This window comes from Lissotriton vulgaris, chromosome 6 (genome assembly GCF_964263255.1).
Source record: "Lissotriton vulgaris chromosome 6, aLisVul1.2, whole genome shotgun sequence".
Taxonomy (NCBI): Eukaryota; Metazoa; Chordata; class Amphibia; order Caudata; family Salamandridae; genus Lissotriton; species Lissotriton vulgaris.
The window spans coordinates 1229160296-1229187534 of record NC_141694.1 but is presented as its reverse complement, the minus strand read 5'-3'; the positions used below and the strand labels follow the sequence as shown (position 1 = coordinate 1229187534).

The 27239-nt window shown below is 44.8% G+C and overlaps 1 protein-coding gene across 1 annotated transcript in view; it reads right to left on the bottom strand.

The window, feature by feature from the left end:
- Positions 1 to 27239, bottom strand: part of TULP4 (TUB like protein 4) — a 631050-nt gene that overhangs the window by 181984 nt on the left and 421827 nt on the right. The window contains exon 9 of the mRNA XM_086927321.1: positions 18228 to 18372. Coding sequence (XP_086783447.1) covers positions 18228 to 18372 — 145 coding nt within the window. The remainder of the gene's footprint in view (positions 1 to 18227; positions 18373 to 27239) is intronic.

Genomic DNA, 27239 nt, shown 5'->3' with positions numbered 1-27239 from the left:
TTTCACAAACACCGGGTCAGAAACCGCCGGTTTGTACTTCTTCTGAATGTGTGCCGGGAATGCTCTGATTGCTGCTGGGGTTAGGAAAACCTCCTTGACAGGGTCCATAATCCCCGGAACCAAAGGCAGCAGAGGTCTGGATATGGCCTTCTTGTGTAAGGTTTCAAAAATGACTGTCGTTGTTACTTGCGGGACAGACATTTCGATGTTCAGTTTAAGCGCACCTCTCTGCAGAACATCCAGATACGTGCCAATATCATCCACTGGGGAGGACCTGGACGTTGGACTGTCCATTAAAGTCGGGGAGTAGTCCCTCTTGGACGATCTGGTAGAAGAAGTTGAGGAAGTAGACGGAGTACGTCTATGTCTATGGTGAGTACTAAGTCTTCGCTCCCGCGACCTCCTTGAATGCTCCTCCCGTCTAGGGGAGCGAGATCTGACCCGATCTCTTGTCCGATGTTCCCTTCTAGGAGATCAGGATGCCCTGGGGGATCTGGCTGGCGATGGCACGGGAGATCTGCCCCGAGGAGATCGAGACCTTTTCCGACTTTCCAGTCTAGGTTACCTTGTAGGAGATCGAGACCTTCTCCGACCTTCCAGTCTAGGTTCCCTCGTAGGAGAACGGGATTTTCTTGGCGCTTTGGAGGGTAGCGTCACAGGGGATGTGCGCCTGGGAGGGCTACGCTTGTCCATCTCCTCCACCAGGTCTTGGAGAGGAGACCTGTGGTCTGGGCTGGCATACTCCTGCATACGCTTGGTAGGCCCAGCGTCTCGCCAATGGTCCAAGGATCTGTACCATCTAGGTGACAGCCTGATGCGCCCCGCCGAAGGATCTGGACGACGCTCCGGAGTTCTGTGAATAGGGCTTCTGGACCTTGAATGCTCAGTAGAGGAGCCAGAGGATCGATAAGATGAATGGTGAGAAGCATATTCTGTCACCATGATCGAATCCGAGTGTCTCGACGTCGAGCGTTCCTTCCTCGCAGTCGAACGCCTTCGAGGAGTCGGAGGATCAAACAATCTCGACCTCGAATGTCCATGAGAGGTTCTGTAGTCTCTCGACGTCGAGCGGCGATGAGCAGCCGTCGACGGAGCCCTCTGCTTTGACGTCGAACGGCGGTGTCCGGCCGCCGACGGGGACCTCAGCCTCGACGCCGAACGACGATGTCCTGTCGTCGATGGAAGCCTCTCTCTCGACGTCGAACGACCTCGTCCTGTCGACGGAGATCGCTGCCTCGACGTCGAATGCCTGTGCGATGACGGCGGAGGGGTATTGGGCACCCTCGACGCCGAGCGCTGCTGCTGCACTTACGGAGACAATAATAAACCAAGAGCGGTACCAATATTGCCACGTTACTTATGTGCTGGATCCCGGGTGATCACTCGAATAACTGAATTAAGCAGTAATTCTCAATGAACCATATTTCAGACTGAATCAGTTTTGTTTTACTTTTTAACTTAGATGCATGTATCAATTCAATATGCAATTTTTTGTTTTTTTGAATCAGGAAACATTTCTTTAGTTCCACATCATAAATCGCAATGAACACAGATTTTAAACAAATAACAATACGCAAAACAATATTTTGACAAAAAATCACAACTTGCAATCACCATTCATACCACACAAAAAATATCATCACTAGATATATTACAGTTATTTACAATCTATACAATGTCACAATTGAAAAACAGACAAAGCATTGGAAATAAGCAAGTACACAATGTTGTTATTTTCTGAAATAATCAAGGGTTCCTAATGCTGAATAGAAGAGGTCTACGCGTTTCGATAACCCCTGGTTGTGGGGAAATCTCATCAGGACCGTATGCCTCTCAGTAGCTGGCTTTGCTTTTGTGGTTGTCAATCGTATTACGCCTACTGCGGCTGTTTATTGAACTGGAAGAAAATTCGGGTGGAAGCGGGTAGTGTTAATTGCTTAGCGCAGGGAGTTCACGGGTGTCTCAGTCTGTTCGTTAGTCCAGTGACCAGCACCTTCCGACTGGAAGGTGCCGGTCACTGGACTAACGAACAGAGATCGAAGAGCGCAGACCCCCCGAGTTAGACAGCGGACACGACGCTAACAGGAGACCGGAGCACGTTATTGATTCGCTCAATACAGACTGAGACACCCGTGAACTCCCTGCGCTAAGCAATTAACACTACCCGCTTCCACCCGAATTTTCTTCCAGTTCAATAAACAGCCGCAGTAGGCGTAATACGATTGACAACCACAAAAGCAAAGCCAGCTACTGAGAGGCATACGGTCCTGATGAGATTTCCCCACAACCAGGGGTTATCGAAACGCGTAGACCTCTTCTATTCAGCATTAGGAACCCTTGATTATTTCAGAAAATAACAACATTGTGTACTTGCTTATTTCCAATGCTTTGTCTGTTTTTCAATTGTGACATTGTATAGATTGTAAATAACTGTAATATATCTAGTGATGATATTTTTTGTGTGGTATGAATGGTGATTGCAAGTTGTGATTTTTTGTCAAAATATTGTTTTGCGTATTGTTATTTGTTTAAAATCTGTGTTCATTGCGATTTATGATGTGGAACTAAAGAAATGTTTCCTGATTCAAAAAAACAAAAAATTGCATATTGAATTGATACATGCATCTAAGTTAAAAAATAAAACAAAACTGATTCAGTCTGAAATATGGTTCATTGAGAATTACTGCTTAATTCAGTTATTCGAGTGATCACCCGGGATCCAGCACATAAGTAACGTGGCAATATTGGTACCGCTCTTGGTTTATTATTGTTCTGGTGAGGCTTGTCCTTATTGCCAGTAAGCCCAGACCCTGTATATGGTGTTAGCACTGACGGAGACAGCGTCCTCGACGCCGATCGACGAGTCGCCGTCGACGGCGGAGGGGTCACACTTCTCGACGCCGGTCGTCGCCTGGTTGACGACGGCGAAGTGACCTCCCTCGACGCCGGTCGTCGCCTGGTTGACGACGGCGGAGGGGTAATGGATCTCGACGCCGACCGTCGCCTGGTTGACGGCGGCGGAGTAGCCTTCCTCGACGCCGATCGCCGCCCGGTTGACGACGGCGGAGGCGATTTTGACGACGGAGCTGGTTCTTTCGACGTCGTTGACGTACCTGGTCTTCTCGACGGCGAGCCCGCCGTCGACGGTAGTTTCGAAGAGGAAAACTCCACCTGTGGATCTTTTCTCAGCGCTGAGCTCGACGCTGAAGTTGAAGGGTGTGAAGATTTCTTTTTTGAAGAGGCTTGAGTCTTCTTGGAGCCCTTCTTCACTGGAGATCTCCCTCTCGAAGCTCTGTGAGCCAGGCCATAAATTCGAATTCTCTCCCTGTCCTTGAGAGTCCTTCCTGACAGGTTCTCACAATGAGGACAGGTGCCTGGATCATGATTTTCAGACAGGCAAAGGATACAGACGTCGTGGCTGTCTGACTTGGCCTTCTTGTTGCCACAAGAAGGGCATTTATCAAAGAGTGAAGGCATTTTCAGAGGAAAATGCTCACCAAACTGCTGAAAACAAGCAGTATCTTACTTGACTAGATGTAAGACGTCGAAGTAAGAGCAAAAGTTGTCAAAAAGAAGCAATTTTTCTGTCAAAAACCAGAAAAATAGTGGAGCTGTGTAACCAGGGTCCTTCACTGAAGGAGCCGGAAAGAACAACTGACCTAACTGTCACCCCTGGGGCATGATGGGATACAGGGGGTCATGAGTGCCTTAAAGGCACAGTGTCAGTTTTTTGCTATTCAGCTACAGGTTAGCTTTTCAGTCTTCTTAGACTGTGTGTTTGCAATGCAGCCTGGGAGCTTCCTATGCTTCCAGTGAGTTATGAGAATTTCTACTGCTTTCTGGTCCCGCACATGGGCGGGAATATTCTAATGCTTATGACTTTGAGGAGGATCCCCTGCAAGAGAATTTTAGCTTTTGATGTGGCACCTGATAGAGTTGTAGTAGCGTGGTGAACCATGGCTGTCTTGCCCACGTGGGTGCCACTAGTATCATTGTCATTGAGTGCTGTTGCAGTTTCCGAACCACTAACGGAATTAGTGGGAGAGGGGGAAAAGCGTAAGCAAATCTGTTGGACCAATTTATCCATAGTGCATTGCCCTGGGACATGTGGTGTGGGTACCTGGATGCAAAGTTTTGGCATTTTGCGTTCTGATGATTGGCAAACAGATCTATCTCTGGTTGCCCCCATCTTTGGAAGAATGGCTGCAGTATTTGATCGTGTAGCTCTCATTCGTGTACTTGTTCTGACTCTCTGCTTAGGATGTCTGCTATCTGATTTTGAACTCCTGGTAGGTGTTCTGCTAACAGATAGATGTTTTGAGGAATGGCCCATCTCCAAATGTCCTGTGCTAGTTTGGATAGTTGGAGAGAGTGTGTCCCCCCCTGTTTTTGAATATAATACATTGCAGTCATGTTGTCTGTTCTGATCAGGACTGCCTTGTTCGTTATTTGCATTTGGAAAGCTGTTAGTGCTAGAAATACTGCTAATAGTTCCAAGTAGTTGATGTGCAGTTTCTTTTGCTGCACACTCCACTTCCCCTGCACTGTGTATTTGTCCATATGCGCTCCCCATCCGGAGAGCGATGCGTCCGCTGTTAGTATCACTTGAGGAATCGGTTCTAGGAACGACCGTCCTTTGGAAATGTTTGTTGTGTCCCACCACTTCAGAGAGCGATGTGTACGGTCGTCTACCAACACCAGATCTGTAATCTGACCTTGAGCCTGATTCCACTGTGTCGCTAGACACTCATGTAGTGGACGCATTTGTAGTCTGGCATGTGGTATTAGCAGTATGCAGGAGGACATCATGCCTAACAGCTGCATAAACACTCGTGCTGGTAGTGAGTGTTGTGGTTGAAATCTTTGTATTAACCCGACCATTGTTTGTATCCTGACTGGATTGGGGTATGCTATGGCTCTTTCTGTGTCTATAGTAGCCCCCAGGTATTGCTGAATTTTGTTTGGTTGCAGGTGTGATTTTTTGTAGTTCACCGTAAACCCTAGGTGGTGCAGCAATTGAATCGTCTTCTGCGTGTTGTGAAGACATTCTTCCTGTGACTTGGCCTTTATTAACCAATCGTCCAAGTAGGGGAAGACATGTATTTGTTGTCTTCTTAGGTGTGCTGCCACCACAGCTAGGCATTTTGTGAACACTCTTGGTGCCGTTGTGACCCCGAACGGAAGGACTTTGAATTGATAATGTTGTCCTTCCACTACAAACCTTAGGTATTTCCTGTGGGCTTTGTGAATTGGGATATGAAAGTAAGCGTCTTTTAGATCCAGTGTAGAAAGAAAGTACCCTTTCTTCAGTAAAGGAAGTACCTGTTGAAGCGTGACCATGTGGAAATGTTCCGAATTTATGTATGCATTGAGAGGTCTGAGGTCTAAGATTGGTCTTAGGGACCCATCTTTTTTGGGGATTAGGAAGTATAGGGAGTATACTCCTGTCCCTTGTTGATGTTTTGGAACCTTCTCTATTGCATGCTTTTGTAGCAGTGATAGTACTTCTTCTTTTAACAATGTCAGATGATCTTGACTCATTGGACGCTGTTTGGGGGGGATGTTTGGTGGGGTAGCTGTGAGTTCTAGGCAATAACCATATTGGATAATTTGTCTCACCCACTTGTCTGATGTGATGTTTTCCCAGACAGGTAGGAACTGTGATAGACGTCCCCCGACCGGTGTTATGTGGTCTGGGGGAAGTTGTATTAAGTCACTGTTTTGGGGTTGAGGGGTTGCGGTTGTTATTATTTCCGCGGCCTCTACCCTTGTTGTTGTTACCTCTGTAACTACCTCTTGAATTACCTTTGGGTGACGTAGGTGTGAAAGAGGTGGATTGCTGATTTGTTCCTGTATTTTTTGAGCCTCCTCTATAGGTGGATCTACGAAAGGAACCCCTTTGGGTTGGCTGTTGAAATGCTCCCATTGACTTAGCCGTTTCTGTATCTTTCTTCATCTTTTCTAAGGTCTCATCTGTGCTTGAGCCAAAAAGTGTTTTCTGATCAAAAGGTTGGTTCAATAAGGATGTTTGTACTTCCTGTTTGAACCCTGAGATTCTAAGCCATGCATGTCTCCTTAACATGACACTGGTGTTGATGGATCTTGCTGCAGTGTCTGCTGCGTCTAGGGCACACTTAATGGAAGTGTTAGTTATTATCTTTCCTTCCTGTATTAGCTGATCTGCCCTCTTCTGATGTTCTTTGGGGAGATGTGTGATGAGTTTTTCTAATTCATCATAATGTGCCCTGTCATAACGTGCAAGTAGCGCCTGTGTATTGGCTATACGCCAGCTATTTGCCGCTTGTGATGCTACTCTCTTGCCTGATGCATCTATTAATTTTGACTCCGTATCAGGTGGAGGGGCCTCTCCTGTAGATAATGAGTTCGCTCTTTTACGAGCGTTTGAAACTACAAGCGAGTCCAGAGGTACTTGCCCTTTGATAAATATTGGATCCTTAGGAGCCGCCTTATATTTTTTATCAATTCTTGGGTTTAACACCCTAGCCCTCACTGGGTCTTTGAATATTTCTTCTGTGTGACTGAGAAGACCCTTCAGCATAGGTAGAGTACCTGATGTTCTTTGTGCATTAGGTAGTGTCTCTAATAGGAAGTCCTCTATTTGAGGTTCTGTATGTAGATCTACCTTATGATATTTTGCTGCCCTATTAATGAGCTGTACAAACCCTGTGTTATCATCAGGTGGTGAAGGCTTTGAGGGATATAACTCTGGGTCGTTGTCCTCATCTGACCCTGCGTTATAATTTTCCCATGGATCATCCTCATCTGGGATAGTGTCATCATCCCCTTGAGGTTCTCCCTCCCCTGTATTACTGTCTACATCAGACTGAGGTGTAGATGGTCTTGGTGTAGAAGGTGCAGGAATATTTGGCATAGTGTGAGGAATAGGAGAAGAGGGTGTGACTTTAGGTCGAGGAGAAGTAGGAGGAGTTGTATTTGTCCCCAGTGTTCTCTTTTTTGAAGGAAGAGATTTGTCTTCTATCAGTTCATTCTTCCTCTTCTTCGTCACTACTTTGCCAGTTTGTGGATCGATAAACAAAATCTTTTGTTTGGGATCTGTGTTCTGCTCCTGTGTCGGTACCGAAGCCTTCGGTTCCGAAAGGTGCCTTTGTTTTCGATCGTCAATGTTCGGTGTTTTCGGCACCTAGTGTTTGCTCGATTCCGATTTCTTCGGTGTCGAGTGAGTCTTCGACGTCGAATCATGTTTCTGTTTCGACATGGAATGTTTCGATGCCGAGCTTTCCCTTGCATGGAGCTTCGGCGTCGAAGTCGATGCCGACCTCTTCTCGGATCCGACATGGTGGGAGACCGAGTGTTTCGGTTTCAGTTTCGGTTTCGTTGCCGGGCCCGAAGGTGGGGCGTCGGAAACTTTTTTCTGCGGTTTGACCGGGCTCGAAGGCGGGGTCGTTACCGCACGGGGTCGGCTTTTTGGTAAGGGGACGTCGTCACTCACGGTTTGTTGCACGTCGAGTTCTTCGACATCCGACTCGTCCCCTTCCGACCCCGACTGATCCTCATAATCCTCTTCTTCATCAAGTTGCTGGTCTCCGAACAGCTCTGGGATCGCCTCCGACTGCATTCTGGAAACCTCGTGTCTTCGAGCTCGACGATTTCTAATCGTCAACTTGGAGGAGAATGCTGCGCAGGCTTCGCAGTCCCTGGATTCGTGTTCAGGCGATAGGCAGAGGTTGCACACCTTGTGTAGGTCCTTGTGTGGGAACTTAGCACCACACGTTGGACATTTCTTGAATGGAGTCCTTTCCATGGACTCCGGGCTTGACTACGTCGAGAAAGGCCTCCTGTTCGTCGACGTAGATCAAAGTTTTTTCTTCGATGTCGGAGTCGAAACTCGCCGGAATGGAAATGAGATCGCGTTTGATAACAATACCGTCGAATTGGAAAGGGAATACGCGCCGATAAGTCACTTCTTTTCGAAGTAGATCTGGAGCGTCTCAATCCTCATCCGAACCCGATGGCGGAAAAAAACAATCTAAGGATGGAGCCGATGCCCATGCGCACTACCAACCAAAGGAGGAGTCACCAAGATACAAAAGACTCTCCAAGAGAAAAACAAAGTGCAATCATCCGAGCCCAACACCAGATGGCGATCTATTCATAATGTACCATCTGCAGCCCATATGCCTCGAACATTAGTTTTCCACACCAATGAGATCACTACATAATTAGAATCAACATAAAATTGTTCACTGGACCATAGTGCCATCTTTCTCTGGGACAAATTCAGATAACCACACCAGTTTCAGGAGAGTAATTTTTTAGATTTATTGGAAGATTTTCAAAACTCATCCCAGACTAAATCATCCCTCAAATCCAAGAAATTAGCAAAACTTTGCCATCAAGGTGATTTTAGCTTTCATCACCTCTACTGCATGTTTTAATACATACACCTTACTCCAACTAAAGGTATCAGTCTAAAAATATACTACATTCATGACAAAACCATTCAAGACAAGAAAGTCCTGTAGGAACAAGAGGGTGAAATGGCTCACTTGGTAAACTTGGCTATTCAGACAGTAGAGCTTTGTGAAAATATGTAGTGACGCCCATGTAGCTGCTGAGCAGATGTCCAGGACATAAACTCCATACCAATGCAGTGGTAGCAGCTTTGGCATTTGTGGAATGAGCCCCCAGTCCTTCAGGAGGCTGCTTCTTTGCCAGTGCATACTAGATCTAAATGCAGAGCACGATAAGTTGGAAATGGTCCTTTTCTACATGGCCTAGCCTTTTTAGGTCTCGTAGCGATACAGCGCGTAAGCGCTGTCTCGCCGAGATCTATTGTTACTGGGTCTGCTTCCCAGGAGACATTCGAGAAAGAGATCTCTGGGTGCACTTGCAATTCATGACTCACTCTGCAGCTGAGTTAGTTTGCCCTGGCATTCAAGGATCCTGCCAGGTTGTTCACCACCAGCAAAATTCCAGAATGGTCCAGACTTTTTCAGAGACGCAAGACCTCTTGGTACAGGGTCTGTGACACCACCCCACTCTTTTGCAGTACCAGAAGGTGGTGGTGTTGTATGTAAGCACCTTTAATAGCCTTCCCTTGGGAAATGGAAGGAAGTATATCAACCACAAGCGAAGGCTCCAGAAGGATGATATAGAGCCAGGACTCTGCAAGAGACCATAGGTCACTGAGCTCCATCTCTCCGAAATGGACACCCCAAACCAGGTCACCACTGCCAGCTCTGGGAGGGGCATGGAGGGGGGCCTGACCCAACCGTAGTCCAGTAGCAACCAGTGCAGATCGCTTCCAGTCGCCTCCAAAATCTGGACGTGGTCATAAAGGTTCCCTTGATGTTGGGCGCACAGAGACTTCAGATCTCACTGCAGAGCTTGAATATGCCACTTAGCATGCTTCAACAGCAGGATGCCATCAATCCCAGCAGTCTCCGAGTCTTACTCCCTGAAACCCAGGAGGATGAAAGAACAGGATAATTCCCTGAAAGTGCCTAATTCTCCTTTCTGGGGGAAAGGCACAAAGCCGAACCATGTCTAGAATGGCTCAGGTGAAGGGGAGAATCTGAGAAGGATTCAGGGGTGAATTTGGCACGTTCATAGTGAATCCCAAAGAAGACAGGATGTTCCCCGTAATCTAGAGGTGGTGGACGACTGCCAGGGAGAAGCCCACATTCAATAGCAGGGTATCAAGGGTATCGAGGCAGGGGAAGACTGGAACCACTGATCTCCAAAGGTGTGCTGCTACCACCACCATAACCTTTGTGAACAGTGCTGATGAGACCAAAGGGGATTAATGCGAACTGAAAATGTCCTTCTCCCACCAGGAACCGCAGGTAGCACCAAAGGGCATGAAGGTTGGGGATATGGGAATAGGTGTCCTGCATATGTAACACCACCATCCATTCTACAGGGTCCAGGGTAGACAAGGGCAAGAATTCTAAATTTCTCCTTCCGGAGGAAGGCATTGAGTGAGCGCAGTCTAATATTGGGACAAATGCCGTCATACTCCTTTCGCACCAGAAAGTAGCGGGATTAACAACCACGATCCACTTCTGGTGCAGGCACCATCTTGATAGACCCTTTGGCCTAAAGGGCTTGACCTTCTTTCCGTAAGATGGACAGATGGTCTCCGTCAGTCAGACCAAGGTCGGTGGAAGGTGTGGTGGAGTGGATATGAAGTGCAAGGTGTATCCTTTCAGGATAATCTGCAGGACTAACCCGTCCAATGTTATGGTGTGCCAACCGGGCAAGAATAGTTGGATCATGTTGCCAACTGGGTCATTTAGATCCACTGAGAGCAAACTTAAGGAATTTAGCTGGTGGGGAAGCAAGGGGTTCATTAGGCTGACTGGTACACTGACCCCGACTGCGGTTTCAGTCAGTGCCATGACCTCAGCCACGAAACTGCTGGGCACCTTGCTAAATCAGGACTGGCTGCTGGTATAGGGTACCTCTGCCGAAACCATGACGCAGATGGCGAGATGGGGCAGAAAATACCAGGGAGCTTGCTGTGGCCCTGATCTCTCTGAACTGCTCCAGAGCAAAATCAGCTTTGTCCCCAAAGAGGCGAGTCACATCAAAGGGCACGTCCATTAGGGATGACTGAATATTGCCTGAAAACCAATTCACTGCAGCCAGGGGGGACACAAATAGCAACACTGATGCCAATAGCGCGCCAGTTGAAATCAGTGAAAAACCAAATTGTGAATTTGGCTGCGTCACAACCGTCCTGTATAGCATGAGTTAGGACAGATCAGAGATCTTCTGGGACATCTGAGAGGACTTGAGCCACCGAATCCCAAAGATCATGGGAATAGCAACCCAAGAGGCAACTAGCTTTGACAAACCTGCAAGCCAAACTGGTGTAAGAAAATAGCCTTTTACCAAAGGCATCCATTCTTTTGAACTCTCTATAAAGGGAAGTAGTCAGAAAAGTATTTTGCTTTGTACAACTGGTAGATGCCTGCACCACTAACCTCTCATTAGAGGGGTGCCAAAACAAAAATGCAGGGTCGCCCATGGTAGGTTGGTGGCGTCTCACAATTTGGCTATTTACTGGGGGTTAGAGCAAAGTTGATCACAGGGCCTATGAGACTACCAGTGAGTGCCTTGTTAAAAGGTAGTAGGGCAGAGGTCTTCAAACTTTTTGATGCCGAGACCCCCTTGTAAAACCTTTTTAGGGGTAAGGACCCCCTTCCGACAAAAGTTTCTAGAAACTGGTACTCCTCATCATCATCTTTTGACAACCATAAATGCGCCTGTTAGACCTCATCACATCCATCCATCATTCACCCACCCACACTTTCACACATCCATCCATCCTTTCATCCTTCCATCCATTCTTCATCCATCCACCCTTTCATCTTTCCATCCATACATTCATCCTATACCCATCCACCCTTCCATCATTCATCCACCCACCTTTACACACATCCACCCATCATTCATCCAGGCAACCTTTTATCCATCCATCCATACATCCATCCACCCTTTCATCCTCCCCTCCTCCCATCCACACATCCATCCACCCACCCTTTCATCCATCCATCCATCCATCCACCCATTATTCATCCATCCATCCACCCATCATTCATCCCCCCACCTTTTCACACATCCATCCATGCATCATTCATCCATGCAACCTTTTATCCATCCATCCTTCATCTGTTCACCCTTTCATCCTTCCATCCATCCACACTTTCATCCCTCCATCCATCCATCCATCCTTCATCCATCCTCCCTTTCATCCTTACATCCATACATCTATCCTTCATTCATCTATCCTTTCATCCTTCCATCCATACATCCATCCTTTACCCATCCACCCTTCCACCCATCATTCATCCACCCACCTTTTCACACATCCATCATTCATGCAACCTTTTATCCATCCATACATCCATCCACCCTTCCATCCATCCATCCATCCTTCATCAGTCCACCCTTTCATCCTTCCATCCATCCACCCTTTCATTCATTCATCCACCCTTTCATCCATTCATCCACCCTTTCATCCTTTCATCCTTCATCCGTCCACCCTTTCATCGTTACATCCATACATCTATCCTTCATCCATCTATCCTTCACCCATCTATCCTTCACCCATCCACCCTTTCATCCTTCCATCCATACATCCATCCTTCATCCATCCACCCTTTCATCCATCCATTCACCCATCATTCATCCACCCATCTTTTCACACATCCATCCACCCACCTTTTCTGTGCCTCTCTCATGGGGGGTCAGTATCTCTCTGCGTCTTCTTACTTCTTTCCTGATCATGGGAGGGTATCTCTGTGCCTCCCTGCTGGGGGCAGGGGACGTGTCACAGGCCCCACAGCTCCAGGCACACAATATCCATTGACCTGAAAGGGCTACACTACAGCCTGCTCCCCCAGCCCCCCTCCGCCCCCCCCCCCCACTTCCCCTCCTCCCCCAGCTCAAAACGGCTTCAGGGACACACACACACAGCCACACCAGAGTACTTGACAGGTCTTTGAAAGACCTTTTAGTTGTTAATGAGGCTTTGATGTTTTTCACACCTCGGTGTGAATTAGGCCGCCGGGAGCACCCTCGATCAGCCCAAGCCAGGAACTGCACTCTGACAGAATCTGCGACCCCCTTCCAAGGACTCCACGACCCCCCTGGGGGTCGCGCCCCACAGATTGAAGACCTCTGTAGTAGGGGCTCAGTAGAGATTTTCCCTAGATGGAGCACTTCGTTCAGGATGTTAATTTATTTCCCCAAAGGAGGTGAGCAGGGAGTCAATAACTTCAGCCGCCCTGTGCAAGACCACTGAAGGAAGCACTCTCTTCAGTGGCAGGCACTGGAGAAGAGAGAAGGCCAGAATCAGGAAAGGTATCAAGGCCACTGGCCTCCTGGAGGTCATTATACCAATTCTCTTCATGGTGGGATTCGGCAATTTCTTCACTGTTGTCATATTCGTTGTTGGAATCCATCCCAAACAAAGAATGCAATGTATGGGTTCTTGTTAATGTGAAGGTGGAATGTTAAGCGTGGAGATAGCAGTTTGATGGAAATCCAGTATGGCCTTGGTCGAGGTCATAGCAATTTAGAGGTGGAGAGCACAACGGGCGGCTTATCCTCCAGTCTCAATGGAGTCTGTGTTTATGCTCTGGGAACCAGCGTGGATCGTGAAGCAGAACGCAGGGCCGGTGGTGGTTTTGGAGGGTTCAACAGGTGTCAAGGGCGAACCTGCTGGGAGTATCCCAGATGGATGGACTCTCAGCTCCATTGGACTCGCAGGCATGCCAGAGGGAGTTGGATGGGATCATAAGAGTCTGAGCATAACCTTGTGGAACTCTTGGATCTGCCTCTGTGTCGCAGAAAGCCCCTGCAGCCCAGGTTGCGCCAGGGCTAGTTGTGGGACGGACTCCTAATTTGCCCAAATTCAAGAGCAATACCAAGAGGTACTGTGGCACCCTCCCTCAGGAATACAAAAGGGGCAGAGTCTTTCTCGGATTTTTAAAAAGTTTTTTCTTTAACTTAAGAGAAGATTTGGAGCGCAATGACAACTGACCTCGGGATTTACTTCTGTGACTTCCTGACGGGGAATGGGACCAAGACTGGCCTTTGGACTTGGACGAATATCAACGAGGAGTCTTCCGGTGCTGGGCAAAGTACAGTTTTGCCGCTTGGTCCCTTATGGCTTTTGGGTTCATCAATGTGCTTTCTCTGCAGGCCTTAGGAGACCTGACTCAACCCCAGGCACAAAAGGCAAACTTGATGACGATCTGTCAGAGGCATTTGCCTCACAAGTTTTAAACCCTGTGGTTTTGGGAGATGAGATTTCCCTGGCACTCTGTAGGTTTTGAGGTAAAGAAAGTCTCAAAGAGACGAGACGTAGCTCTGGATCAAGAAAATGACAGTGTGCTGCACTGGCACTTATATAGGATCCCCACGTCATTTTCGGAGCACAACGGAATTCTACTGGTGGACAGGGATACTCCTGAAAAAATGGTAGACACTAGGAGAATATTCAAAAGATGAGGAAACTAGGGTTAGAGGTCTCTGTCCGAAACACTTCAAATTATATTTGTTGTGGTTCTGTTTGGTACTTTACTGAGCAGCTCCAAGGGCAGACATGTAGATGCATATTTATAAACAATAGATATACAGAACTGCTACCTCTTTCTTAGGCTTCCCCACTTCTGCTGACCAGCTCACACCCCAAAATAATATGGGAGGAGGCTGAGATCTAAACCCTGGGTGACCTCTATTAGGGAAGGTCTCTTCAGACCTTCGAGTCATTGATTGATACCCGAGGGCTACATAAAAGTCCGTTGCTGCTCTACGTCAGGATTATGCACACTTCATAGGTTGGGGAGAGTGAACAGTATAGAATCTCCCACACACTGAAAGACAAATGTTATATACCATTGGGCATGGATATATGATAATCACTTGGTTCCACAGAGCCATAGTTGACCATCCTGGGATCTCCTTACAAATACTTATGGACTGGTGGGAAGGGAGATCGGGGCACGCCTACAATGAGAAGGAATGACAGATTGACATATCCTAGAAGGTCTTGAAATGCAAGTTTGAAATTTATCCAGTTTAACATTCTCCATAGACTTATATCAACATTGAATGGGTTTGCTTAAATTGAGCCGCACATCTTAGATTGTTACGCCAAGTATAAAAGTGACATCAGGTCGTTAAGCAATTGCAACTGCGGCGAGGGTGCTGAAGGTATATGACACCTACCCACCAAGGTGTCGTTTCGTCCCAGGATCAGAAAGAACCTGGGTCATACATACAAAAATAGAATACCTCAGCACACCCTTCTCATTATTTCTAATATCAGTAGTATGAGTGTTACTTTACACAATCTTAGTAATCTCAGTGCCCTATGTAATTCAGTCCAAGAAAAAATTGTAGTCTCAGGAGGTAATGATAGAATGATCCAAACAGGTCTTCTTGAATCGAAGTCTGTTTATTTTCATATATCACAGGAAGAAAGCAGGCTTTTTCAAGGCTTGTAGTTATATTTCTTCTAGTGACTAAAATCCACAGATTTCCTTGTTGAACCCGACTCATATGGGAGGGGAGGATATTCCCAATACGTATTAAATCGGCTTTTATCATTCACTCTATGTTGGAAAAAATAAATCCAATTTGAGGGAATGTATTCGTTTCCTTTCCAAATGGGTAATCGAGAACCCAAATTAAATAACATCCAAACCCAAGGTGTGGGTTTTTTCCATGAATCTTGATAAATCCAAGGATATATCTATTTCGAAGCACCGAAGGGCAGTGTATCGCGCCCAAGTGAATCCAATACAAAACGTAGACTTATCTCACCCCTTTCACAGTTTTATGCACAGGCCTCGGATGGTTATCCTCATTGCCAACACTCACCGGATTGCCTACATATATTTTGGCAGTGTGCTTCACTTCAAACCTTCTGGAAAGAAATATTAGTAACTATTAACCCCCCACCATCCCCCACCCCCCAAGATAACTCCGACACTAGCTAGAGTGGTGCCCAGAGTCCCTGCTGGGTCACTGATGTGTGCTTACAAACAAACTAGACTGCTGTTATAAGAAGCTTGCCCCATGTACCGGGTGTAAGTCAAAGAAAACTCAGGAGGGAGGTGGGGGCAGAGGAAGACTCTGGGTTGTTTTTAAAGAGTTTCAATTGTAACCCAATGAGGTAGGTTTATTACTGGGGTTTATTCATTCTGTAGTGTATGTTAGCTGCCTCTTCAGAGTCACTCTAACGTACTGTACATTGCATATCCTTTACTATATTCTTCTATCACAATCCATGACTATATGTAACATTACTTTCACTAATGTAGCTTTTGAAGCATTTATTGATGAAATAATAATGTACTCAAAGTTCACAAAATAGGAAACAAATTTTGGGGGGAAAATACCCCAATGAATAAAGTATGGTAGTTCAATGTGGTTATCGCTCACTATGGCCATCTGCAGAGTGGTCTGGCGGTCGTAGGTTTTAATGAAAGCAAAGTAATTATTGTATATAAAAATAATTTATCTAAGATCTTTAAATCAAATTGTAACAACATTATTACCATATGAATCATGACATTTTGAACTTTTCGGACTGTTAAATACATGAAGGTCAAGATTACAAGTGTCATGGAATTGGAGAGGCCCAAACTCTGCACACGTAACACTCTGCCAGTGCCATGCAATTACCCATTGAATGGGGAATAACTGTGCATTACTGTTAAGTGCAGGTCTTCTGGGCGATGGCTGGAGAGTCGTCTTCGTGCTAAGGAAAGGATACTTCCTGCAGAAACAATGCCAGATTGTAACTGGGAATCTAGTATTGCTCCAGAAATAATATCCAGCAGGAAAGAAAAATAAATGGCAAGTCCAGTGATCGAGCAATTATACAAAAACAATTGTGATGCAACTGGACCCACAATGGACTCCCCTTATATAGTGCTAAACAAGGTATGACAATACCCAGGGATAGGTTCGTCCATCTTGGATTGTGAGCCTGGTTTAATAAAAACACCCAAAATAAGCTATAAGCAGGTGGTACATATGAGTGTGGTGTTCCAACATTGGGCTAGTTGTAATCAGGTGGATTCTTACTCACAAGAATTATTTTGAGTCAGAAAATAATGAAAATACTGAATGTACATGGTTCTCTATTTACCTAATGTAACTTTACTTATCTGTTGCACATTTAGACCAGCAAAAGAAAATACTGTTTAATATTAAAACAAATAACAACCAATTTCCCAAGACCACAACCTCATCATATAAGTATTTATTATACAACAAAACTTGGTGGTAGTGTTCCTCATAAGAGAAAACGTCCGCACCTAATGCTAAAGTTATTCTCACTGGATACGTTATACGTGAGTTATCAAAAGAGGCGCACTGAGAACTTGATAGTACACCCACCACCAGGGGTGTTTGAGCAATGCAACTTAATGCAAGTACCAAGAATTAAGAGAACAACCAAGTTGCGCAAGCACCCTCTTCAAAGTCCATTCTAAGAGAACATTACTGTAGAAAAGTAGATGGTGCCAAGTGCCTTGCAGTGGAGATTCGGCGCCGATGGAAAACTAACAGAAGACTTATCAAGGTCTTCAAGCTCCTTTACTCTAATAAGACGAGATTATTCTCCACCCAGCGAGTCGCACCATCTTACCAAGACATATTTCTACTACTGTCCTTATGGGCGTATAACACCTAACGAGGTGATATCAGAAAGCATCATAGATAGAACCCACAATTGGAATAGCTCGCTGTGATCAAGACACCCAATAGGATTCTCACATATCGACGCTTCATGACGTTATCCAAACTATCCATAGACCTTTCCGACGCCAGACAAGCATAGAACAACTAAGATAGCCTTGAAAAAGCCCTGGAGAGGGCGAAACACGTGTCGGCAGTGTAAAGCTGGGAAACTTTTAACATATTTGATCAATAAAGAACTTGAAGCACAAGACTTGGTTTTGGATCCATACTTTAAAACTCCTATTGAACCATTGATTGATGTTGGTGTAATAACCTTGGGGAGAGGAAATTTAAAACTACTTTTCTACAGTAATGTTCTCTTAGAATGGACTTTGAAGAGGGTGCTTGCGCAACTTGGTTGTTCTCTTAATATAAGTATTTATGTTAACAATGTGGGAGTTATTATAAAACACAATATAAATTCTAATTGGTAAGCCAGCTTAAACCATATTTCACAGACTTGAAACATTTTAAGTAGGTGATGAGAGTTGTTACTGATAGTTATATAGTCAAGTTAGCATAACATTAGTTTTCCCCCCAATCAAAACAATATATAACGATAGAAATTAGAGATAACTACATTTTTGTATTCAGCTCAGCATTCCGAGAATCTTAGCCATCTATAAAATGCTGAAACACTACCATACAAATTATTGATTCCTAGAATATGAGTGTGAATATGCTACTTATCATTGGCAAACTGAAAAAGAAAGCATAAAAAAAAAGAATAAGAGAGTGAACATAAAACACAGACCATCATGAAAGAATAATTAAATACCTTAGAGGTACATTTATTTATTGCTACTAATAAAGTAAAAGCTAAAGGGGTTGGTAGTGCTGCAGACCCTGGAAAGAGAATACTTCTAAATCTTGGTAATTGCAGAGGCAGGCTAATCCACAATCAAGAATATACAGAAACATACCATTGACTAAATAGATGGATGTTGTACAAACAGTATAAAATAACATAAGCAAGATACCTGGGGAGTTTGGGAGACTTGCTAGCTCTTGAAATTTTAGGAGACTTCTTGCCGGCCCAGTCATCACTCAGTTCAATGTCGCTGGAATCGGAGCAGTTACAGCTGTCAATCACTGTGGAGATCAACCCGTTTCCATAGATTTCATCTAGCAAGAGGAAACGTAAACAATAAAAGAGAACATATTAACGAACCGAAATCAAAAAATATTGCTTTCACTACAAACATGAACTTGGCCACAGAGACTGAGAGATAAACTAAGTGCATGACAGGCACTGAAGATACTGATAACAAAAGTTGTACATGTTCACTAGCATGTGTGTGCAGGTAATTAAAGAGTCATTCTTGGGAATTCCGACAGTAATATATAAAAGGAAGCATTCACAACCTTAAGTATTAAGATGTTGCCTTGAAAGTGTTCCAAGGACTTGTGTAATAATAAAAACATATTTTACATGACTCGCTATGCACATTAATACATGTCTGATGTCACTACAGTGATTAACCATATTAGAGTAACATGACTGTGAAACGAAATGAATAGTAAGGCAATCAAACACATGGCAACAAAGAAAGAGCACTTTTGGTACTATCAAAATAGGCAACCTTTGTCCAACTACCCTTTCAAGACACGGGATTGCAGAGAAAACTGGTCGAAGGCTGTTCACTTGAGAGGTTTTGATGATTGTGTTGCGCGGATGTATGTCGTTACTACGCATGCTTTTACAACGCATGCCTTTACCACGCAACTTTTACAACGCAAGTCGTTACAACGACTTGCGTTGGGGGGCGCTGGATAGTGAATAGTTTAATTTACTATTCCAACTCCAGTCCCCGTGGATAGTAGGGAAAGTTTTGGATAGTAAATTAAACCATTCCCTATCCTACAGCGCCCCCCAGCGCAAGTCGTTGTAACGACTTGCGTTGTAAAAGGTGCGTGGTAAAGGTAGTGCGTGGTAAAAGTTGCGTTCCCCGTGTTGCACATCGTAGAACAAAGTTGAAATGGATGCATCAATATAGATTTGTCTATTTACAGTAGGTGTAGGAGGAGATTGGACAATGGTGATGCGGGATGGAGCATAAACAATAACCAGTGGGAGGGGAAGAAACCAGGGCAGGATTATGGAATCTGTGCCACCTGCACAAAGAGCCTTGTGGGCTGTTGCCTTGTAGTGTTGCTGAATGATATAAAGGAATTGGCAAGGCACATTCAAAAGGGGCTATTCACTCGTCTCATTTTCAAGGGGGTGTGGACCCATGGACATGAGAATTCCTTTGCACATTCAAATTCTGCATAATTCTGAAGCACGTGCATGGGCAAGGGGCCTCAATGGGCGATCAGAATGTCTGCTACCAAGTATGCAGTGCATAATTAGTGGGTTTCATATGGAAAGAAGCCTTTAGTGTCCAAGGGAAGGTTAGGTTCTTGGAAGTAATCCTGGTTCTCTCTTGGGGGAATCTCCATTGAAGTCATAAGCATTTAAATAGTTACGCAATTGTGTGGGAATCCCAGAGCACTACATAGAATATCTTAAGTGTAGACGTTCACCTTTCTTCAGGAAGGCCTGCAGAAACACTTAAGAAATAACATAATATGCAGCCTAGAAGCATGCTACAGTTGTGACATTCTTCAGATTGTCCTTAGAAAGGATTAAAGGACCCCTATAAAGGTACAATTTGAGGTTAATGTTAAAAAAAACAGCTCAATCTCTTTCACAAACCCTTTTCTGTTAAAGTAAGAGATGGAGGATAGTAGTACAGTGTAGCCTCATAGGCTGCTGGTATGTGAGTTTAAAACAGTAACTGTGCCATTAAGAACCCAGAGACCACCAGTATCGCATTATGCTCAGCAGGTGGAAGTTGCCTCAGTTCATTTTGACGAGAAGCATCAGTGATAGGTACGTCCAATAATTACGTCTGCTATGCCCACTGGGGAGGAGGGAGGGTTGCTTATGACTTCAATTGAGATTTACCCAAGAGAGAACCAGTATTACAGGTAAGAAACCATACCTTCTCTCTTGGGGGATTTCCATTGATAGTCATAAGCATTTGAATAAAATAGCAAGCTCATCCCTACCAATTGCTGTGAAAAGAACAGAAGAGAGAAGAAAATGACTGGATTAAGCAAATATATCTCTGAGGAAGGCTTGACCTGCTTGAGCATCTGCTCTAGCATCCGAGTCCCAACAATAGTGTTTGGTAAATGTGCAAATAGGTCTCCATTTGGCCACTTTACAAATCTCGACAATAGTGACATTTCTCATCAACGCCGCAGACGCTGCTTTGCTCCTAGTGGAATGGGCCTCAGGCCTAGCCGTAAAGTGTTGTTGGCTTTTTGGTAACATAGCAGTATGCAGGATACTATCCATCGGGTAATGAATTTTTTGGAAGTGGCTAAACCTGCAAGGACAATACCATAATTGACAAACAGCTGGTCCGACCTGTGCATGTTGCACGTCTTATCTAGAAAAAACTTCCAAACCCGCTTTACATCTAGGAAATGAAGCGTTCTTTCAGTCAAGGTTGAAGAATTCTCAAAGAAGGATGGTAAAGAGATTGTCTGATTGATATGAAAATCCTAAATAACCTTGGGAAGGGTTTTCAGGTGAGTCCTGATAACTATCTTGTTAGAGTAAAAGACTGTTTAAGTTTTGTTAGAGCATAATGCCTGGATTTTGTTAACCCTACAAGTCGATATAATTACTATGAAGAAAGTGGTTATCCATGAGTGATGCTGCAGGGATGCTTTATGAATTGGTTCCTGCATGAGACAAGAGAGAACTAAGGTAAGCTCCAAGGGAGGGGAAGGACAACTGATGGAAGTGAAGACCTTCTCCAACCCTTCTAAAAAACGTTTGATTACTGGGATTTTTAAAAAAGAGGTTTGTGAAGGACATTTTCTGTAGGCAGTAATAGTTGTCAAGTGAACCTTCATGGAAGAGAATTGCAAGCCAGATTTTGTCAAATTGAGGAGGTAGGGAAGAATGAAGTCTTCCTGATAAGATGTAGTGTATGTTCTTGGAAGAACACAAAATGCAAATTCTCTACCACATGAAGGCATATGCTGAATGGGTCGATGGCCGTTTAACTTCTTTGAGGATGTCCATGTAGTCTTGTGGTAGGTTTAAGTGTCTATACTGCACTAGCTCAGGAGCGATTATGCCAAAATCAAAGAGGAGAGATTGGGGTGAACCATTTGCAGCTTGAGCTGTGGACACTGATACTGGTGAAGGAGGTGGCCACTCTACGGCTACCAAGATGAGTCTGGCACTCAAGTAGGACAGCTTGAGAAGGACTGCCGGGATCAGAGGGATTGGTGGAAAGGCATAGAGAAATGTGCCTGACCAGTTGATCCAAAGGGTATTCCCCAGAGTCCATTGTTGGAAGTACCTTGAGGGGGGTCTTATCATTTTTTGTTTTCTACGGTGGCGAATAGGTCAATGTGTGGAGAGTCCCACAGCCTGAAGAGGGTTTGTACGATGTCGCCATGAAGAACCTATTCATGGTTTTCTTGCAGAAGCCTGATGAGGGAGTTTGCTTGCACATTTTGCACACCTGGAAGGTAAGTTGCCATGATCCACAGGTTTCCTGGCTATGAGACATTTCCAAATTGCTTGGGCATATTTTTGCAAAGTAATTACATTTTAATAATGAATTAATTCTTTTAACTTGCAAATGTTTAATTATTTAGACATTTTATGTGAATTGCAACGATTCTAATTAATCTACAAAAATAAATATTACTTACTGTCTTGGACTTCATGGGATAGAGGTCTGGAACTCATTCCTCCTTGCTTGTCGAAGTAGTACAAAGTGGTTGTATTGTCCGTCTGAACAAGCAGAGACTGGGTAGTTGGGTGCGAGATGGACTGCCCAGAGCTAGAGGACATTGATGTGACATGTCCTCTCCCTTGGAGACCATGTGCCTTGAATTTGGAGGTGATTGATGTGGGCTTCCCACCCCAGAAACGATGCATCTGTCGCTATGGGTTGAGAGGGAGCGCGTTGGTGAAAAGGTATCCCTTGAAGCAGGTTGGCCGGAGAGCACCACCATGTTAGAGATTGCTTCGCATAAGGGAAGAGAGTGATCTTGTTCTCCCAGTTGGCCCTCGAGACATTCCTGAAGGGGGCGCATGTGAAGACGTGCATTCAAAGTGAGGAAGATACATAAGGCCATGGAGTCGAGAAGGGATGACACTGACCTCACCATGGGATAAGAGGCATTCATGAGATAGTGACACTTCACACAGATCGACGAAAGTCTCTCCTCCGAAGGACAAGTACATGCCTGCATGGTGTCAATAGTACCACTAAATACTGCAGAGTTTTAACCTGAATGGAGATCGACTTAATGTAGTTGATGTGAAGATCCAACTGTTGAAAGACCTTGCATGTCCAGTTGTAATGCTGCTGGCCTTCTAGTGAAGCAGACGCCTTTATTAACCGATCGTCTAGGTAAGGATAGACGGAGATTCTGTGCCTCCGATGGTGGACAGCAATTACTGCCATGCACTTAGAGACAGTTCTGGGAGCTGACTTGAGGCCGAATGGAAGAACCGGGTATTGATAGTGGTCCTGCCCCACTACAAACCTCAAGAACCTTTGGTGTTTCTTGGCGATATATACATGAAAGTTCGTGTCTTGGAGGTCTATGGAGCAAAGCTAATCTCCCTGGTGTTGTTGGAGATAGATCTGATGCAATGTCAGCATCTGAAACCTGTCTCACCAAATCCATTTGTTGGCTACTTTTAAGTCGAGAATGGGTCTGAATTCGTTCTTGTCTTTTTTCTTTACCAGAAAGTATCTGGAGTAGATGCCTGTAACCCATTGTTTGTGGGTGACTACCTCCACCACATGCTTCTGGAGCAAGATGCTGACTTCTTTCCAAAGCATGCGCAGATGATGGCTGGATGTTTTTGGTGGTATGGTGGGGGGGAGAATTGGAGAATTGGTGAACTGGACACAATACCCATTTTGAACAATTTTCAGAACCCAGACGTCTTTTGTTATGTTTTGACACGCTGCCAAAAAATTGTGATAGGATTCCCCCCTACTGGAAAGGGTAGCGGTAGAGGGAGGAAGGGAAAATTCATAGCCTGGTACCAGTTATAAGTTTATCCCAATGGGCATTATCTTGGGAAGATCACCTTCGAGATTGCAGTCGCTGCTGCTGCTTGTAAGGTCGTTGCAGCAGTGGCTGCTGGCGATTGATACCAATAAGGGGCTTGAACCCTCTGAGGGTAACACCGGTGCTGGTAGGACCTGAAGGGACGACTTTGTTCTTTTGGCCTTTTTAGGCCGAACGCCATAAAAGTTTCTATTTCAGACTTCATGCGAGCCATCTCATTGTCCCTGTGGCTGCCAAAGAAGGTAGAGACCAAAAAAAGAGAAATTTAGAATCTTTTGCTGAGACTCGGATTTAAGACATGTCACGTGGAGCCAAGAATGCCCTCTCAAGGTAATTCCATGACAATATTCAAGTGCCGCTAACAACGAGGAGTCTGCTGTGGCACTGAGGACCTGGTTGTACATCATGAGTCCTTCATTATGATCTCTAGGACATCTTCTCCTCCGTCCCTGGGAAGATCGTCTGCAAATTGTTGGATAGAGTCTCAGAGTGCTCTATCATATCTACCCAGGAGGTCAACAGCACTGGCCACTTTTATGGTACTTGCGGCTGTGTTGCAAACCTTGCTACCCATTGAATCCAGTGTTTTACTCTCCTTATCAGGAGGAACTGAAGAAGAAGGAGTGGTAGTGTGATGCTTCTTGGGCGTCAGAATGACCACAGAGTCAGGAGGTGGATCCTATCGGAGAAACAGAGTATCTTGTCCAGGAGGCCTATATTTTTTCTGTAGACTCAAAGGTGCCATTTTGGTTGATACTGGGGTCAGAAAGATTTTTATTGCTGGCTCTAAAAGTCCTGGCACCAATGGAAGCAGAGGTTTTGACGCTGACCGCTGGAAGAGCGTCGCAAATATAACAGAGGTGGTAGGTGTAGGGACCGACATCTGTATATTAAGCTTTGCCGCACCGCTCACTAGAACCTCCTGGAAGATGGTGATGTCATCTACCGGAGAGATGCAAGGAGCTGGAGAATCCAAAAATGGTTGCGAATATCGTCCTGTTGATGAAGATGGGGACTGCATCTTGACCGATGTCTGGAGCTTCTACGTGGTTGTGATCAGTGGCTTTGATGGCAAGAGCACCTACAAGACGATGAATGCTTGGAATGATGCCTGTGATGGTGTGACAGATGGCGAGCTCTGGAGCGCGATCTATGCCTTGCCGGTTCTACAGGCAGAGGAATTGGCGCTCATGTCCATACACTCCTCACCGTCGATCTTACAGTACGCGTCAACAGCGTATGGGTTCTACCTTACCTCAACGTTGATCTGTGTTATTCCCTCAACAGCGATCAGCCCTGGACGATGAGCAAGTTGGTGCCATATCTGGTCTCGAAGTAGACTAGAAACGATTATGTTTTTGAGCTGACACCCTCTTTATAGACCGTCCACGTCCCTCAGAGGCAGATGTAAGAGCACTGGTGTAGGACTGATCCTCTCCTCGTTCTGAGGTCTCACCTTGAGACTGGACTTGTTGTCATGAAGGCAAATATTCTCCCTCTCTCTCAGGGTGTGATGTGAAAACGTCTTGCTTTGTCGACACTGCTCGGGAAGATGACTAGATGGAAGGCAGAGAATACAGACATTGTAACAGTCTGATTTAGCCTTCTTTCTCCCACCTGGAGGGCACGTGTCAGAGAAGGCATAATATATGACAAAATGCCCCAATTTCCCGTCAGAACAGCCTTAAAAGGTGAGAGAATTTTAAAAGACATTGAGTGAATCAGTTAAAACCAAAATCCACAGGTGAATTTTGAAGTACTAAAGCCTAAAACGCAGAGCATAGTGCTCAAAGATTTTGTCACAAGGTGCTGGAAGAAAGAACTGAGGCAACTGCCACCTGCTGAGCATGATGGGATACTGGTGGTCTAAGGGTCCTCAAAGGAACGAATACTACTTTAAACTCACATAATAGCAGCCTATTAGGCTACAATGTCCTACTATACTCCATGTCTTACTTTTACAGCAAAGGGTTTGTGAAAGAGATTGAGCGGTTGTACAAAAAATGTACCTCAAATTATGCCTTTATATGGGTACTTTAACCCTTTCTAAGAACAATCTGAAGAATTTCACCAGTGTAGCCAGATTCTAGGCTGCATGGTATGTTATTTCTTAAGTGTTTCTGCAGGCCTTCCTGAAGAAAGGCGAACTTCTACACTTACGAAGATATTCTATGAAGAAGTGCTCTGGGATTCCCGCTTGTGAATGGAACTGTTCAAATGCTGACGACTACCAATGGAAATCCTCCAAGAGAGAACCTAAAGAATCTCTAAACTCTCGGTATGGAGGAAAAGTAATTATAGGAAGGATAGAATTGCCCCATTACGAACCGGACTATGGGGCTGGGGTTTATGCAGCCTGTAAAAGTGCACTGATATCCTGGTCCTTGGAGGCTTCCAAGGCCTTCAAAACGGTATGTTCAGTCTGGTTCTGGGCCACCTCTTCTAGGGGGTTGCAGGAAACTGGATTTGTCATTGTTGCGTACCACCCCAATGTGCATATCAACACCAGTCTTCAGATGTGCCAATGGGCAAAGCAAGATTGGGTGCCCCTTTGTAAATTAGGACCCTGTTGTGAGGCAGCGTAGAGGCTATCATATCAAACACATAAAATGGAAGGAAGTAATGGGACACCAATGGGGGAGTAATTTGGACATTTGTGAGACCAGTGCACTTTATAAAGCGCATTATAACATTGATCAGAATTTGTGCATACATTTTGTAGGGTAAAAAGCAAAAAATAAAGCAGGGCTGTCCAACACTGGGCAAGTAGCATCAAGCCATTGCAGATTTTCATGATAACAGCATGGACAATGTATATGATTTCCAATTAGATCAAATGTATGTATGTGACTCGTGGATATCCTGACATTCGTGCATGGCTATAACCCAGGCGGACCACTGTTGGATACCACTCACATAACAAGATGAAAATTAATCTAATCATTCATGTCTCACTTAGGGGGCAGAGAATGTAAGCACAATCAGATTTGGATAGGTAGCCTTCAGTGGAAGAAAATGGGAATAAGAAATTAAAAATCTTTAGGCGATGGTAATGATATGAGCCCAGTATGAGCGTAGGTTTGTAAGCTTATCCGCAACTAGAGAGAATGCTTTAGCAACTGTTTGTAAGGTCAGAGTACACAGTGCTGAACTGTAGGGACTCTATTTAGTACCTGTAACATACAGTAAACTCATACAACATGTTAAGAAGAAAAAACAGTACATTGCTGGGAGAATGGATGGTATTTTACTAAAAAGATTTTTTTTTTAAAACAACATTGCACAGGTGTTCCCAGAGTGGGAGCTCATTTATCGCAAGCTAGGAAGATGGAAAATTCATAGTCAAAATATGCATGATCATGCTCGTATATATGCCAGTGCATGTTTCCTGGAACAGGCATTTTATCACGAGCCCTTCTGGCTTATGCGAAGTAGAGAGAACATTTATAAGAAAGGTACACTGTACAACTGCTTGTGCAATTGTTATTAACAAGACACCTAAAAAACAATGTAATATATAAGCGAAGGTTAGTAATGGTCGTAAAGATTTTCGAACAGCAACTTTCGGCCAATCAGAAAAATCCTGCAAATTCCACGCAGCGGACCCATTAGAATCACTTCCAGATTTTTTGATATTTAAGACCACACTTTTGGCTCGAAGTTGAAATTCCACACGGACGTCTCCGACTGCAAGGGAAGAGTTTGGCGGTCTCTTGTCCTCTTCTCTGAATTTTTATTCCTTATGAAATGCATTCAAAACGTGCTTTGTTTACACCATATTGTTGCCATTTTAATAAATGCTTGTTAGATCTTTCTTTAGCGCGGTTTCTTGCATTTCTACAAAGTGCCAATATTGCATTGCATTTCAAAATAACAGAACTTTGTCC